The sequence below is a fragment of the Magnolia sinica genome, chromosome 16 (assembly GCF_029962835.1).
Source record: "Magnolia sinica isolate HGM2019 chromosome 16, MsV1, whole genome shotgun sequence".
Taxonomy (NCBI): Eukaryota; Viridiplantae; Streptophyta; class Magnoliopsida; order Magnoliales; family Magnoliaceae; genus Magnolia; species Magnolia sinica.
The window spans coordinates 10,045,337-10,063,870 of NC_080588.1; the positions used below are offsets into that span (position 1 = coordinate 10,045,337).

The 18,534-nt window shown below is 40.5% G+C and overlaps 1 protein-coding gene across 1 annotated transcript in view; it reads right to left on the reverse strand.

Annotated features, from left to right (window-relative positions):
• The window catches only part of LOC131229101 (protein DROOPING LEAF), a 35,578-nt gene extending 22,173 nt beyond the window's left edge, over positions 1-13,405 (reverse strand). Inside the window, exons 1-4 of the mRNA XM_058224970.1 lie at positions 13,288-13,405; positions 12,642-12,770; positions 11,510-11,606; positions 10,577-10,625 (exon numbers count right to left, since the gene is read on the reverse strand). Coding sequence (XP_058080953.1) covers positions 10,577-10,625; positions 11,510-11,606; positions 12,642-12,770; positions 13,288-13,356 — 344 coding nt within the window. The 5' untranslated portion in view covers positions 13,357-13,405. The remainder of the gene's footprint in view (positions 1-10,576; positions 10,626-11,509; positions 11,607-12,641; positions 12,771-13,287) is intronic.
• Between the last annotated feature and the right edge of the window lie 5,129 nt (positions 13,406-18,534).

The following is an 18,534-nucleotide window of genomic DNA, read 5'->3' on the forward strand; positions in this document are numbered from 1 at the left end:
CAACAACTGGTATCAAAGCTAAGTTTAGTTCTATTGGGAGTGATGACGGAAGAAGGGAAGACTAGAATTGAGAAGTTTGATGGTTCAAAATTTACCTTCTGGAAGATGCAGATGGAGGATTATCTGTATCCAAAGGACCTCTATATTCTTTTAAGAGGAAAAGAGAAGAAACCAGAGAAGATGACAGATAATGAATGGTTATTATTGGATTGGAAGGCTTTAGGAACGATCCGGCTCTCTTTGTCTAAAAGCATCGCCTTCAATATATCAAAGATGAAAACTACAGAAGAATTAATAGAAGCCCTAGCCACCATATATGAAAAGCCCTCAGCATTTAACAAGGTTCATCTTATAAAACAGCTATTCAACATGAATATGTCGGATGGTGGGAGCGTTGTAAGACCCGTGTCCTAATCCGTACCATTCTGTTAGCTTCCGCGGTCCTTCCGGTCAAATTCCGGCAACCTTCGCACCGTATTCGGTGTTTGCGCACGATCCTAGGCCAGGTCCCGCGCACCGACGTCGGCTTGATCCGAAAGTTTTATCATAGCGACCGCGTCGTCGCCGCGGTTCCAACGCCGTGACTTGCGCACCGAACCGATACCCAGGCAAGAAGATGCCGATCTGCATTTATTCCAAAGAAACACCGCGCGTTGCGGATTTCGAGGGAATCTCTACACAATTAGTCCCACTAATTAACCATAAATGCAACCATACCTCAAAGTACTCCACCCATTCTCTCTTTTTCCAAAAGTCCACCATTCTTTCCACCTCACCATTCCTCTTTTTCTCATTTTCAACCTCAACCATCCCTCTTCTCCACCAATTTCAAACTAAACCATACCTCTCATCACTCCTTTCTTACAACCATCACTCCACCCATCCCTCCATCCATTATTTCTATCTCTCCCTCTCATTCTCTAGCAATTTTTCCAAATCCCATGAGAAATTTCACTCATCCAACACTCCCTCTCAACTTCAAGTGTGGCCCACCCTCTCATCTCTAATCTCAACCATTCATCTTTCATCAACCTCCATTAAAAGTGAAGGTAAGGAGCTAAGGAGTCCAAGGGAGCAAGGAGAAGGAAGATAAGGTGGGTGATTTTCCATTATTTTAAGCTTTAGGCCCACTTGTTGGTGGGACCCATTTGGATGTATGTGATTTAATCAAGAGGGCCCATAGTGGCGGGGTTCCTCTATCTCACCGTGTATCTCTCTCTCTATCTCTCTCTCATTCTTTCTTTATAATGGTGTGGATCCCACCGATATGTGTTACATCTCCCCCGTCCATCTACATCAGACGGTGTGGCCCACTCTATTATAGGTGATGATCCGCACCCTCCACTGTTGGGATGGGCCCAATGCATCTTTCTATATGTGTATATATATATATATATATATATATATATATATATATATATATATATATATATATATATATATATGTATGTTATATTTTATATAATATATGTATATAATATATAATATAATATGTATTTATATATATATATATACAATATAAATAAATATTAAATGTATATGTATATATATATATATATTGGTGGGCCACGTTCACGTGGGACCCACCACAATTTTGTGAATATATATAAACCGTCCAGTGTCCCTGGACGCTGGACGTTGCAACAGTGGACTAAAAAAAAAAAAGAGAAAAGGAAAGGAGTGGTGGGCCTCTCATGCAGGCCCCACCTTAATGTTTCTATACAATCCAAACCGTCCATTCTCTTCCTCAGGTCACTTAAGGCATTGAACCGAAAAATGAGATTGATTTGGTTTTCTGGCGGGCCGTGATATAGGAAACAGTATCCCTACCTTTGATTTGCTCCCTGATGCTCCTGTACATCTGAAAAAGCTCAATATTGGACTCTATGGGTTGGTATCAAGCCACAGAGACCAATGGATGGAGTGGATCGTACTGAAGCGGGCCCCACTTAGGAAAAACCGTAGAAAAACCGATTTTCAAAAAAAAAAAAGAAAAGAAGAAGCAAGCAGCAGCCGCTGCCGCTGACAACAGACGCAGGCAGCGCCTGCGCTGCCGCTGACGGACGGACGGGCGACCGGGCTGGGGCTCACGGCCCCAGCTGTGGGCCCCACCTTGGTGCTTTCAACCATCAACATCGTCCATTTGATGGGTCCCCTCAGCCCACGCGTCCAGTCCAAAAATCAGCCATAAACGGAACTCAGGCGGGCCATACCATCTAAAATCATGTGAAGACATGCCTAAAACATATAAAATCATTGGTGGGGCCTACCTGAGTTTTGGATGCAAGTGGAACTTGATTTGGACCCTTACAATTGTGGGACAGACACAATGAATGGGCTGGATTGTGAATCACATCTCGGTGGGCCCCAAATCAAAAAAATATATATAATAATAAAAAATTTAAAAAAAATAAAATAAAGCAGCAGCGCTGCTGCTGAGTGACGAGCGGACGGATTGGCTGGGGGTCACGGCCCCAGCTGTGGGCCCCACCTTGATGCACATCTCCCATCCAAACCGTACATTTGATGGGTCCCCACATTTCATCCGTCCATGCCAAAATTCAGCTGTATATGGAACTCCGGTGGGCCACATCATTTAAAATCATGTGAAGTCATGCCTAAAATATATAAAATCGTTGGTGGGGCCTACCTGAAATTTGGATACGACTAAAACTTGGTCTGTACCCTCAGCCAAGTGGGACACACATAATGAGTGGGCTGGATTGTGGACCACATAACGGTGGGCTCCCTATCCATGTGTAAAATAAAATAAATTAAAATTAAAATAAAATAAATAACGGTGGGCTCCCTAACCGTGTACTGGGGATGCAAAAATAACGATGGGCCCCACCCACGGTCCGTGTGACCTTATGAATAGTTTGGGTGGAAAATAAACATTCCAGTGGGCCCAGTCCAGTGGGCCCTACCTTGGTTCAAGTAGCTGCATGAACAATTGGGTGGAAAATAAACATTATATTGGGCCTTAGGCTGGGTGAAAAATAAGCATCATGGTGGGCCCCACTTATGTAAGTATTGTAAACCACACCCTCCATTGGTGTGGGCTCCACCAGGATGCATGTGTTTCATTCGACTATCCAACCATTTTTGAGATATTTTAAGGCCCATATTATGAGGCCTGTAATGTACGCAAGGCCCATGTGACTAGGCCCATGCTTGCAGTGTAATTCCGCCATGGTATATGTGTTGATTTTGTAACGCGCCACGCCTTGGGAGTAATGCTGGTTTGACGTCCACATTGATAATGTTGGTTAAATGTCCGCATTATAGTTCTCCCTAAGGCCCACTGATAGGCCCAAACTTGTGGTAAGTAGGCCGTTTAGGCCCATCTCCATTATACCTAGAACCCATCTCTTATTACATGTTTAGTATAGATGCATGATTCATGATCATTCGCACCATATGTATGCCTGATGTGAGGAGTGACCGATCATAGCATATACCTTTGGATAGACTATTTATGGGCTCCCTGATAGGTGGAGTTGCCTCATATAAGTGCATGGTATATACAGGACTGTTGCATGACTGATAATGTGACTCATGCACTTGCATTTGTGTGATTGCAGTTACTGTATGCCCTCGCGACATCAGGGCCATAGCCTCCATGGACACATCGTGGATGGCTGAGTTGGATACCGAAAATATTTAGTTCTAGCATACGGGCACCATAGACGTCCCTGGGTGAAAATCCCTAAACCCGATGGTACCAGAGGATGACTCCAATGTCGAGACCGAGTGGATATATGAGCGCACGAGGGCCGAATACCAGGAGGCCGCGTCTCCCACTGTGTCGTGGTCGGTTGGAAAGGGGTGTGGCCTTACTCGCCCGAGGGTAGGGGGCAATACTAGTTGAGTTTGACCCGCTCGCGAATGGGTCCGCTATCGACGTGCGAGATAGGTATAGGCCGATATTGGTCAGGCGGATAGTGAGGTTTCTTACGCTCACTTGGACTGTGCGGCTAGGAGAGCGACAGTGCCATTTGGAGTGTATTGGACCCCGGTGATTATCCAGAATGAGAACTGTACTGATACATGATGAGGATTGGCATGCTTGAGCTGCATCTCGCATCGCATGGCTGTGTTATGGCCGATAGCATTCATATCTTGCACCGCATAGCCTTGGTACGGCTGATTGCATTCATGTGCTCATCACCATGATTCTGCATCACTCTGACCTTGTATTTTAAGCACGTTTATATTGCGCACACACTTACACCACCCTTTAAGCTTTCCATAAGCTTATGCACGATTGATGCGTGCAGGTGACGCCAGGACGCAGTCGTAGCCATAGTCTCGCTGTAGTTGGAGCGTGCAGCCGAGCTTCCGGAGTTTTGTTTCTTTTATTACATTGTATTTTCCCCTTCCAGTCGCATTGTACTCAAAATGTTTTTGATCATAGTGGATTTTGTGGTGGTGTTCTTGTGCTTATTGTTTGTGGGTTATGCTTTTGTTATGCTCATTATGAATCAGACTAATGATTTGAAACCCTCCTTGTGGTATCCCAGGATCGGAACCTGGTAAATGGGTGCCGGGATCCGAGAATGGGGTTCTACGGAGGCTGTCGGCGCCGGATTCGGCGATCGGGAATTTTGTGAGCCCGGTTTCCGAGTTCGGGGCGTGACAAGCGTGGCTGAACATCTAAACGAGTTCAACACAGTCATGAGCCAGTTGGAATCCGTTAGCATTGTTTTTGAGGATGAGGTCAGGGCGTTATTGATCTTATCCAGTTTATCAGATAGTTGGGATGGTTTGGTGATTGTTGTGAGCAATTCCTCAAGGTTGACAAAGATGAAATTTGATGATCTGGCCGGTCTAATCCTCAGCGAAGAATCTAGAAGAAAGGCATCAAGAGTTTCAGGGGATTCAGGGAATGTTCTAAATGTTAAAGGAAGAGGAAGATCGCTGAATAAAGGAGGCAATAAACACGGGCGTTCTATGTCGAGGAAAAAGTCCAAGGGACTGAAAGACAAAGATGAGTGTTGGCATTGTGGCAAGAAGGGGCACATGAAACGTGATTGCAGGGCGCTTAAGAATCAAGAAGGAAGCTCTCGAGGTGGGAAGGATTCAGTGAATCTATCTGAGGAGAGTGACACATAAGCATTGATCTTGTCTCTTGATGCGAGGAATGAGTCTTGGGTTATAGACTCGAGTGCTTTATTTCATGCCACTTCGTGTAAGGAATTTCTACGTGATTATATGTTAGGTGACTTTGAGAAAGTCTACCTGGGTGATGATGAGTCATGCAGTATCGTTGGAAAGGGAGACGTTCATATAAATCAGAAAGACGGAACAACTTTGAAATTGAAGGATGTCAGACATGTACTGAGTTTGAGAAGGAATCTGATCTCAGTGGGGCAGTTGGCCGATACTGGTTATGTGACGACATTCACTAGTGATTCCTGGAAGATCACAAAAGGTACTCTGGTGATATCTCGAGACAAGAAGGAAAGTACTTTGTACGTGACTTTAGGATCGTATAGTTCACTCGCAGTTGCATCAACTAGAGTGAATGAGCAGTTATGGCATCAATGGTTGGGACATATGAGTAAGAAGGGGATAAAAGTGTTATTGTCAAAAGGGAAGCTACCAGGGCTGAAGTCTATTGACTTGGAATTCTGCGAGGACTGCATGTATGGAAATCAGAAGAGGGTAAGCTTCAAGAAAATAGGACGCGCTCCAAAGATGTATCTGTTAGAGCTTGTACACACTAATGTGTGGGGACCGACACAGGTATTATCTCTTAGTGGCTCATGTTATTTTGTCTCTTTTATTGATGATGTTAGTAGAAAACTGTGGGTCTATTTCTTAAAGTATAAATCTGATGTATTTGATGTATTTAAGAAGTGAAAAGTCATGGTAGAAAACGAGACAGGTAAAACAGTAAAATATTTCAGATCTGATAATGGAGCAAGACTACTGTGATAAGAGATTTGAAGAGTATTGTGCAAGAAATGGAATTAAAAATCAGAAAATGGTTCCAGGGACACCGCAGCAAAATGGTGTGGCTGAGTGCATTAACAGGATTATCCTTGAGCATGCCAGGAGCATGAGGTTACATGGAGGGTTGCCCGAGACTTTTTTGGCAGATGCTGTGAATACTTCCACATATCTCATCAATAGAAGTCCCTCAGCACCATTGGATGGTGGGCTACCAGAAGAAACGTGGACTAGGAAAGAAGTGAATCTTGCATATCTCAAAGTGGTTGGTTGCACTTCATATGTTTTCATTGATGCAGAGCACAGAAACAAGCTGGATGCGAGTCCAGGAGGTGCACGTTTATAAGTTACGGGTAGCATGATTTTGACTATAGGTTTTGGGATGCAGAAAATAGAAAAATCATCAAAAGAAAGGACGTAGTCTTTAATAAAAAAAAAGTGATGCATAATGACTGTGTAAGAAAATAAGGCCAAGGAGAAAGAATTCGTAAAGTTGGAAGAGTTACCGGACATGAGTGTTACAGCGCCACAGGATGATCATGCACATGAGCATTATGAGGCAAAGCTGCATACACCGGTTGTGAGGAGGTCTACTCGAGAGAGGAGACTTACGGTCCGATACTCACCCTCCTTACATTATCTACTGCTGACAGATAATGGTGAACAAGAGTGTTTTGAAGATGCATTACAGTCAGATACATGGGTTAAGTGGGAGCAGGCCATGGATGATGAGATGGATTCTTTTGAGTCCAATCGTACAGACGAGCTAGTCACTCTACCCAAGGGGAAGAGAGCTCTTCATAACAAGTGGGTTTACAGACTGAAGGAGGAGCACGATAGTTCGAAATGGTATAAAGCTAGATTTGTTGTGAAAGGGTTTCAACAAAAGGCAGGTATCAATTTCACTAAAATATTTTCACCTGTGGTGAAAATGTCTACGATTCGTATGGTCTTGAGTATAGTGGCTATAAAGGACTTACATCTAGGGCAGCTAGATGTTAAGACAGTCTTTCTTCATGAGGACCTTGAAGAAGAGATATACATGCATCAGCCGACAGGATACGTGACACCAGGAAAGGAGAATAAGGTGTGTAGACTGAAGAAGAGTCTATATAGCCTGAAGGAGGCCCTGAGACAGTGGTACAAGAAGTTCGACAGTTTCATATCGGGAAACGGTTTTAGAAGATGTCATGCAGACCACTGTTGTTTCTTAAGAAAGTTTGATACGTCATACATCATCTTTCTTCATTATGTTGATAATATACTTGTGGCCGGTTCAAGCATGAAGGACATCTCAGATCTTAAAAGACGACTGTCTAGAGAATTTACTATGAAAGATTTAGGAGCTGCAAAACAAATCCTAGACATGAGGATAAAGCGTGACAGGGAAAACAAGAAACTGGTTTTGTCACAGGCAGAGTACATAGCCAAGGTACTTGATTGATTCAATATGGGAGGTGCTAAGCCGGTTAGCACTTCATTAGCCAACCACTTCAAGCTATCTAAGAAGCAAGGTGCAAAGATGCAAGAGAAATGGGACTACATAGCTAAAGTCCCATATGCATCGGCTATCGGGAGTCTCATGTATGCTATAGTGAGCACGAGGCCAGACATTGCTCAAGCAGTGAGAGTTGTTAGCAAGTTCATGAAGAACCCCGGAAAGGAACATTGGGAAGCTGTGAAGTGGATCCTTACATACTTGGTAGGTACTAAGGATGTAAGGCTGTGCTATGGTGGATCAAAAATCAAGCTACAAGGCGACGTGGATTCAGATTTGGCAGGAGATATCGACAGCAGAAGAAGTACTACAGGTTATGTCTTTACTCTGAGTAGTGCTTCAGTTAGATGGGTCTCTCAGTTACAAAAGATAGTATTTATCAGTACGATAGAAGTAGAATATGTTGCGGCTACAGAAGCAGGCAAGGAGATGGTGTGGATGCAAGGTTTCATGGAAGAGTTTGGAAAGAAGAAAATAGATTGCAAGCTGTACAGTGACAGTCAGAGTGCAATATACTTAGCTAAGAATTCAGCCTTTTATTTAAGGATCAAGCATATTACCATCAGATATCACTTCATACGTTCGTTACTGGAAGATGGATCGATTGCTCTAGAAAAGATTCATATAACTAAGAATCCTGCGAATATGCTGACTAAAGCGGTCACATGGGAGAAGCTAAAGTTCTGTTCAGCTTTGATTAGTCTTCAGGCTTGATGACGGGAGCTGGTGCACTCCGGATGAAGAAGACAAAGGTTTATGACGATGTGTCTCTAAGTGAGGGATTGTTGAAATGTGGAGCCACATTTGGGAGATGCACAACTAGTCCTGACCCCTGCTCGACTGGTCGTGGGGTCCGCTCGTGGTCAGTCGTGGACCGGCTCGACTCAAAGTTCAGCGACATTAGTTTTTGGGTCCGAGGTGCTCGACCAGTTGTGGGTCATGCTCGAACGATCGTGAGATCTGCTCGATCGGTCGTGCAGTCCACTCGACCAGTCAAGGTTACACAGATTCGTTTCCGGATTTGATACGGACTGCTAAAAATTGAGTCGTTTTTCGTAAGGGTGCGAAAGGGAAGTTGCCAAAACTATAAATTGGGGTCCCTAGGGTTATTATAGGGTTAAGGTGAATATTTGGGAGTTATTCTAAGGTGTAGACAAAGGTTTTCTCTGTATTTCCAAGGAAGAGGTTAGTATATTTCCTTGTAATCTTCGTTTTCTTCATAGTCAAAGTTTGCATCCGTGATTTTTTTAACCCTAGTTTGGGGTTTTTCCACGTATATCTTGTCTTGTGGTTTGTTTAGATTGCTTTGATCTGTTTCTAGTTTATATTTCTTCTTGTTTATCGTTTGTGGGTAAGACTGGAGATTGGATCTCTGTTTACTACGTTATTGGCGTGCTACGCAACAACACGTTGCACGTATCTAGAGATTTTCGCCAAACGCTAATTCAGGCGCTGTTAGATGACGGGGTGAGGTAGGCATTACTCATTGAAATGAAAATTGTAGAAACAAAGGAAGGCAGTTGTATGGCATAGGATGTCACACACAAGGAAATGGAAGCAATTAACTGTATGTCCGTTATCACGTTCTCAGAGGATGATTTAATGTTCGGTGATAAAGAACATAACATAATACTTATGATCACTGGCTACATCCATGAGAAACAAGTCAAGCATATAATGCTGGATAATGGCTACATAGTGAACTTGTTACCGCTAAGCATGCTCGTCAAACTGGGCTATCGTCGTTCGCATCTGCGTACTATCGGAATGATGATTCAATGATTTAATCCAGATGCCTAAAACGAACTGGGAAAAATCACATTGGTGCTAGAAATTGGAGATCTGGTCACAAACATCATGTGCCACGTAATCAACACTGTGACAACATCTAATTTACTCCTAGGGCAACCATGGATGCACCAGTATAGCATCATGCCCTCCATGTTGTATTAGTGCTTTAAGTACCGTAGAAATGGCCTTCATTATAAGATAATGGCTGATACAAAGCCTTATACAGTGGTAGAATCATTCTTTGCATATGCAAGTTATTATGACAAATTCACCACAAGAAAAATGAAACAGTGAATGAAGAAAGGCCACAGTCAATATATCCTTTCTGGTTCCATTGCCACTATTTTCATAGTATCAAGTATCAAATGATGTCGTATATCCTTTCTGCATGGAGGAATGTCTCAAGAACATACACCAAATATAGTGATGGTCTAACTTATCATGGAAAAGACTATTATATATAAAATAAAGACTACAAAAAACTTTGGGTGGAAGATGAAACACTGGCGCATTAAGGTTGTAGAACATTTGGTCAAAGACATGAACAGAAGTATGCCTATGAGGATTGCCTCATCTCTGTAGACTTTGAAATTTGCATTTCAGTCGAAATGAATCGGAATGACATCAAGGAGATTTGGCAATTTTTACGATTCGGCAACCAAATTTTGTTTAGGCAATATAGTTATAAGACGTACCACAAGTAGAAAAGAAGGTTTGGACTTCATGACATATTTTTTACATTGTCAGAAAAAGGGTTTTTATTTGATTATTAAATTAATTTTTAAACATATTGACAAAATATTTAAATTATGGTAGGTACCTTAGATCTACTTTTTAACAAATATAACCATGCGAATCAAGAAAAATCATCAACAAAGGATGTAAAATAATTATGTCCAAAATAGAAATAATCAAGGTAGGGCTTCAAATATTTGAATGGAATAAACTAAAAAGGAAAAGACAATTTATGATCAAGTGAATGCATAAGAGAGTTATGTAACCGTTGGGAAATGCATTGACAAAAAATAAATTATCAAGAAACGAGAGAATGTCAATGATAGTAATCTAAACAAAGAGAGATAAAATCCTTGTCTAGACACATGTGAAAAGGATCCATTGGCATGGAAAAAATTAGGGTAAGTATTTTCCCCATCGCTCTTTGTTTATAATAGAAAATAATAAAAGAATGGTAATCTAAAATAATAAAAGAATGGTAATCTAAGGTCTGGCAAATAAAATACACTCATTCACGCTAAAAACAACTACTAAAATGACATGATATCAATGGCAGTAGCAATGACAATTGAAATCGTAGTATTGCCTCTTTCTTACTTCATGAATCGATTGTAAGCCGATGGAAGCCTATGTTTCTTCTCAGGTGCTGCACACAGAACCCAACCAACATAAAATGTATACATACATTGAGATGACCTATTGCTCTTAAAACATTAAAAGTAATAATGCTCCTAGTTGCACCAGGACACTGGAACAATCCAATGGATCAATCTGGATTGCCCTTCAGGTCCAGAAGAATTTTCATGGGCTACTATGAAAAAATCATACCAATGGGATGATTCTAACCATCCATTCAATTGCCTATAAACTGGACGGTCAAGATCACTTACAAAAATAGGTCAAGTGAAACGTTTTAACCACCTGGTGGTTGGCAGATGGATTGGTTGTGGCCATAAATAATCACTTTATCAGAGAATCCTGACCATACCATGGATTGGGAAATAGATGGCTGTAAGAAGAAGACCAAATTGATTGTATTACCAAGTGTCCCAATACAACCATGAGGACCAGAACTTATGATGCTTTGAGTTTACTGATCGTTTCTCTACATATAAGCACGTACGTATATTACAGGTTTGCTAATTCCACAGGCGTATTGCAGCCTTATCTATCCAGTCGTGGGCACATGTGCTAGTATGGAACATGTGCAGAAGATCTGAGACTTCCATCAGGTGGACTAAGTTACCCAGGTGATTAGACCTTCTAAATTAGGAATCAATCCACATCTCAGGTGGGCCACAGTTAGAAAATATTGTTTTAATAGTTGGTGAAAGATCTTAGCATTATTTCCAACCATTTGGAAAGCTCAGATCTAACATACGTGTTCCATATTGGCAGGTGTGACTGCGCGTGCATAGGTAGGGCTCCACACTTGTGTTGAATTGTAAAAAGCTAACCTACATATATTCATATAAGAGAGAGAGAGAGAGAGAGAGAGAGAGAGAGAGAGAGAGAGAGAGGGAGATCTACGTTTAACAATGTAAGGAATGGTGGGGATCGTCTGTTGGCTGGACGTTGATGAAGCGGACGGTGAGTGATGAACTCTCCTGAGATCGTTGGAGAAACCCTGATTCTCCATTCAAAGAAGAATAGAAAAGAAAAGAAAAATATATAATTTCCTTCAACTGAAATTCTTTTTTTTTTTTCATTATTTTGGTTTTACTTAGAATGAGATCGTAAGAAAATGAAAATGCAAATCATACAATCATGTATTTGGTCTTGAGAAATGCAATACACTGGAGTGCTCTTTGTTAGTTTACTTCCCTTACATGTTCAAACAAGGCACATATGTGAGATCACAGCCGCTCAATTCGATATCCCGCAATGTGTAGATACCGTATCTCTAAGATCAGAACAATCTGATGATCAGGTGGCCCACATGTGTATCATGGTATTTGGAATTTTGGTCAATGAAAGACCAGAGAATTTTCCACAATAAAAATTAAAAAAACACGTGTGGAATCTAATAAGATACCTTAATGGTCAATCTAGCCGAAATGGGAGTCCGAAGCTTAGATGTCTTGTTGGTAGAGCTATATATTTTTTGTTTTGTTTTAATGAAATCTAAGTTTTGCTATAAAAAATAAATAAATAAACAAATTATAAATAAATAATAAAAAAAAATCTAGCCGAAATCACATTTATGGGAGATTCCTAACCATCTGATCAATAGCGTGCAAATGGGCAATCCAAATAAATCCTAACAAAAAGGTCCAATCGTCAAACTAGATTATGCATGTGGTGGGCCTTTTTCATTTTCAAGTGATGATCCTAACCATCCCAACTGCATGATTCGGAGAAAATGGAGTGTTATAACAAGAACTGGCCATCATTCAGATGGTTATGATCATGTGATCAATGTCGTTTTGGCATAGTCCATAATGCTACTTTGGAGTCTCATTTGTCCCACACAACTCTTTTCCGTTACACTAACGTTTAAATTATTTGGATAGGACCATTCTCTGTGAAGGGATGAACAATAAAAAATAAAATAAATAAAAAAGCAGCAGCCACAACAACAACAACAGAAACAGCAACAACAACACCACCACCACGAGGATACTACGATGATAGAACTACGCAGATGAACCCAAGGACTGACCTGACATCCTAGTTGAAGATCCGGGCATTGGTTTTGCACCATAGCTCTGGTGCTGAGAAAGGAGAGATTACTACAATGGCCACATTTTACTGTCACAGTCTCCAAAAATCGCTTGCATGGAACTCCAACCTGCGTTTTGAGAGAGAGAGAGAGAGAGAGAGAGAGAGAGAGAGATTAGAAATATATCCTTCCTAATAAGAGAGCCAGATATTTTATATCAAGGTAATCATGAAATTAATGGATAATACAAAACGCGCGCTCTTACACACACAAAGGGTGAGAGAGAGAGAGAGAGAGAGAGAGAGAGAGAGAGAGAGAGAGAGAGAGAGAGAGAGAGAGAGAGAATACTTAGGTAAAAATGAAGCACGTTGAATCATACATGGATTTTCACCATTTCTTTTGGAAGAATAAGAAGAAGAGAAAAAAAGAGGAGAAGAAAAGAGGGAAGGCAGTGCAAAACATATGAGAGAGGGAGCGTAGTAGAACAAAGATCATCTTGCTAGAACTAGATGTAGGTCATGAATGCAAATGTGCGTTAATTTGTAATGTTCATGTGCTTTGCTCTCATGTCCTTCAAAACTATGAAGGAGGTCTTTCTGGAACAAAATCAAAACTACATGGGTGGTGTTATTTTCATGTATATTACCACTAGCATTGTGTTGCAGAAGTTGCAGTTCACGTAGAAGACATGCTCCGGCGGTTGAGCGAACTCCATCACGGCGAGAGAGAGGGAGAGAGAGAGAGAGAGGGAGAAGTAGAGTGCAGATATTTCTAGAGGGAGGGAGAAGTAGAGTGCAGATATTTCTACTCTCGTAATAATTCACTTCATGCACAGCCTAGTTAAACGGAAGCGGATTGCGTCCTACCCCTGCCTGGACGATAATCAGTCCAGGCAGGGATATTTGGGACCCAGTATGATGTATGGATTTTATCCACGCCATCCATCCTTTTTTCCATATCATTTTTGCATATCAAACCAAAAATGAGGTAGATTCAAGGCTTAAGTGGACCACACAGTCGGGGTTTAACGCTTACCATTAAAAATTTCTTGGGAGATACAGAAGTTTTCGATCAAGCTGACATTTGTGTTTTCACTCATCAGGTCTATATGACATTATGAATAGGTTGGATGGAAAATAAACATCACGTTAGCTCTAGGATGGTTTCAACGGTGGGTATAATTATCACATTATATTTATCAATTTTTGTCCTATAAACTAAAATGACCCATTTTGAGCTTTGGATCTTTATCAATTTTGGTCCCGTATACTAAAATGTTCTGAAAAATTGGATGGACGGCGTGGATAAAACATATAGATCACGTTGGGCCCCACAGAGCCCCTGCCTAGACGGATTATCCTCGAGGGGGCTTCCCGGTTAGACTCTAGACAAGGTCCGCGATACATTGCCGAGATGGAGCATTTTGAGTCGACACTTCTCCCGATATTTTTAAAATGCTTTTTAAAAAACAAAAGTCAAAAACATTCTGCAGCCCTGTGGAATGAAGAGCTTTCGCAAACGACAAAAATAAAACAGCCGGCACATGCCTACGCTGACGCACGTGTGGGATAACTAGGATGTTGGCCGGCCATGTGGGTGTCCTCCAGATATTCTGCACTAGCCGCGGCAGCAAGCATGACGGGAATTGCTTATGCCCCGGTCACGTGAGATTATTGTGGTTGGAAGCTAAGCGGGGCTACCTATATGCCCCTTGCAAGTTCACTTTGCCTGTTAATTTTTAGAAATTGTTAGTGCAGTCACTTTTTACTTCTTTTTTATTAATTAAGTGAGTCTTACTACATATAATTGGTTGTGTTCTTGGAAGCTGAAAATAAAAAATATAAGTGAATGTGAAGCATCGAGAGATAAATAACAAGTAAATGTACCTCAATGACCTTTAACTCTTAACCCGAAACAACCTAAACATTTAAACGGTCTTAAACCTAATAGGTAAATCTTTTATTGATCATCCCTTAAGTTATAGAAATATAAATTAACAATCCTTAGATTGGCTTTAAAGGTCTCGTGTTGCTGAGAAAACTACATAAATTCAGAAACCTTTGGTCCCACCGAAATCGGTTAAAATAAGACAGTATGCTAGGAAAAAATTCTGAGAAATTCAGTTATAATTGAGTGCCAACTTCGGTCTCACTGAAGATCACCTACGATGTGACTAAAAGTGCACAAATCTGTCCCGTGGCTTTCCTGTTTAAAATCAGCTCGACTAAACCTCAATTTGATGATCGAATATAATTCGATGCAACCGAATATTCACTTGATGCGACCGAACACTAGTCATTATTAATTTGTTGGAGCCTTTTTCCTATAAATGCAACAATCGGATCTTTGTGAAAATGATTGATTTTGGCATTTTAGAGACCGTAATACATCCCAAGCTCTACCAAACCTCATAAACTCTATCTCAATGAGATTTATGCTCTCTTCTTTGTGATTCTTCTCTCTAACGAGCATTCCAAGATCCCTTACAAGAATACCATGATCTCAAGCCATTTATAGATTTTAAACACTATTTTTCTTAAGAAATCCAAGTGTATATTAACCTAGCTTTAAAGTGTCCATCAAGTAGAATCTCTTAGGTTTTATAACTTACCATTAATTGAAAGAGATTCTACTTAGCCTCCCATCACATTAGCGATCACCTCATCGGAACATCACATGTAAGGTGTTTGATCTTTGAGTTGAAGCCTTGACAAAGCATCGGTATCACAATCAAGGAGTAAATGAGAGCTAATTGAAATACGGGAGAACATCGATCAAGCAATTTAAGAAGACGCAACAAAAGTGGCTCAATCCAACAAGTAAGTTGTCATGTGTAAGAGTCTGTATACACTCATTATTCATGTAGAATTGAGTGTAAGAGTTTGAATTACCAAACTCGACTACTTTCTTATGTAGGACCCTGACTCTTATGTAGAACTTAAATCAAAGTCATCCTGCAAGCCACCAGACACAAGTGCGTACGTGTTAGTCTCAGTTGGAGTCTCCTATAGATGAAAATGTAGGTACTTAGATTAAGATCGGGGTTGTTACTTAGCATATAGAAAATTAACTAAAGTCTCTTGCGGAAGCCTCCTTTTTATGTAGGATCGAGGTTCATAGTGATCCTATAGAAAACCATATATAGTCTCTTACAAGAACTAGTCTTTATGTAGGATTGTAAAGTTCAGAGGTGAACTTAATTTAAAACATCCGATAGTAAAATCCGGTACACTTATGGGTTGAGTGCGTCTGCCGGGAGTCGAGTAGGGAAACCGAAGTACTATAAATGCTTGTATTTCGAATTGTTATTTGAGTATTTTTTTAATTATGCTTATATGGTGAATATTTAATTATACACGTGCATGATTAGATGAATACTGAGTATTAATAATTAGCACATCCCACATGCACACATATGTATACTGTCATGTTTATAAACTAGTTACTTAATTGTCATATCTTTTATAGTTTAAGTGATTAAACCATTTATTAGCTTAAAAGCCCTAGAGTTAATTATCTTACTTAGTTTAATTTGCATATTAATTTAAGTAAGTAATTTGATTTAATTAGCCATAATATTTAATTAGTCATAATAACTCTCCTCTAAGACATAGTCATCATTCATTAACTTTACCAATCTTCTGCGTATAGCCTGTGAGCTCTCTACGTGTAATTTCAAAAACCAAATTTAAATAGGAGCCTAAAAATTAGACATATCGAAAGCTTGAATGGTCGGCATGAAATATCAGGGATTGAACACTCACCATTGGAAATCTCTCGGGGCTATAAAAGTTTTGTATCAGCGTAATATTTATGCCGAACGTTTGTGTGGTAAAAAGCCTATGAACAGTTTGGATGGTTTATAAACATCCTGGTCAGCTCCAAGAAGGTTTCTAACGGTGGATGTTTCCGTTCTCATTATTTCGTATGGTATGGCCCACCTGAGTTTTGTATCTTCCTGATTTTTAGGCTCCTGTTCCATTGTGGTCTTTAAAAACGGATGGAAGGAGTGGATTTTACATGGGCATCTCGGTGGGCTCCAAATAGCTTCCAATCGCTGGAAATTCCTGTGGCCCGGTAACAGGCAACTCGCGTCCCAGTTGACAGCCCTAGGAACGTGGTCATCCTCTTTGCAGATATATATGTGCCCCATGTAAAGAGCGGACGCGGATGAACGTTCAGGATCTCATGTACGTTTATTATTTTGGCACGTGTGAGACACTGGTGTGGCGTTTGGGAGTCGGTTTTTAGCTGACGTGGAGGTACATTACCATATTTTAAACACAATGCCGCCTGAACCGGTTTACACGGGATTCCTGTAACCCTGACGTGGTCGGAGACGCTGAATCCTCTGCAACGCCTCGGTGAAACCCACCATGTTCTATATGTAAAATCTAATCCGTGTAACAGGTTCTGTCTTCAATTTTAGATCCTAAGCCCAAAAACAATTCAGATACACTTCTTAGATGAGCCACTCCACATGAAACGGTGGGATGGAATGCCAACCATACGTTTGTGTGTGGGGCCATCATGATGTGTATCTTTCATCAAAGCCATTAATAAGGTGTAAATCACGAGGTTGAGAAATGATACAGAAACCAGCCTGATATGAAACTCCGAGCATATAAGTTACGGTGCTCCTATTTGCATGGGGACAATTAGATAATCCAATCTATTGATCTAGAATATTGAATCTCTGATACGACGGATACTACTCATCTGATCAATAGTCTTCAATATAGATGGTCAGGATTGTTTACAAAAGAACAGGTCAAAACAACAAATTTTTTCGTCTATTTGTTCGATCTCATAACGGATTGCTTTTGATCATAAAGAAATGATTTTATTAGTCATTTATCACAATCTCATCCATGGCTTGGAAAAAGGATGGCTGTAGAAAATAAGGCCAAGCCACGGATGGATTGGATCATTCCACATTACTATTTTTACCTGGTAGCCTATGGAATGACTTAATGGATGGTTCAGATCGAACTATTGACCTGTCCAACGGGTCCAACGCAACTAGGAGCACTATAACTTTTATGTGCTCTGAGAGCACTGAAGCATTTCTCATACTTAAACCCTCCAAAATTAACATGCTGTGATGCGAATTGTATTTTACGAACTGAGTGGGGATGTCTGTGTCGAAGGCAATGGAAATTCCAGTGCCTGCGCTTCTCATTGGTCCACGTAGTTTTCGATGACTCCTGCGACTCTCCCCCCATATACTGTGTGCTACGTAACACAACTTTTAATGTGTGGAATTTCTCTGGCTCAGATTGACTTATGTATTAGTTCAACACCGTCCATCAAAATTTTCAGATAGTTTGAAAATAATTTTAGAGCATGAGCTCAAAATCGGGGTATATCCTAAACTTAAATTAACCATGTCACAAAGAGCAATAGGTATTAAACAAACTCCTGGGGCCAACCATGAGGCTTATTAGCCAATTAATCTTTTCATAAGGTCACCCTTACCTGGATGAGGGTAGAACACAAATATACGCTTGATCAGAGCCTTCTGCAGCTTGAGAAGTTTTCAATGGTATCATCAATTTCCACTATTTCCTATAGTGTCGCCCACTTGAGCCTTGGATTTACCTCAACTTTGTCTCATGTTATAAAAGTCATTTGAAAAAAAAATAAAAATAAAATTGAAATGGCTAACGTGGATCTAATATATACATCATGATGGCCACATAAGTACCACAAGAATGAAAAATCTGGACGTGTGAAATTTATGTACTACAATGATAATGTATTTCTTAGATTTTACACTGCTCATCCATTTTAAAATCATTTTAGGATATAAGCCCAGGAAAAGGGCATATCCAAAGCTCGAGTGAACCACATCACAGCAAAATAGTATGAATTAATGCTATTGGTGAAAACT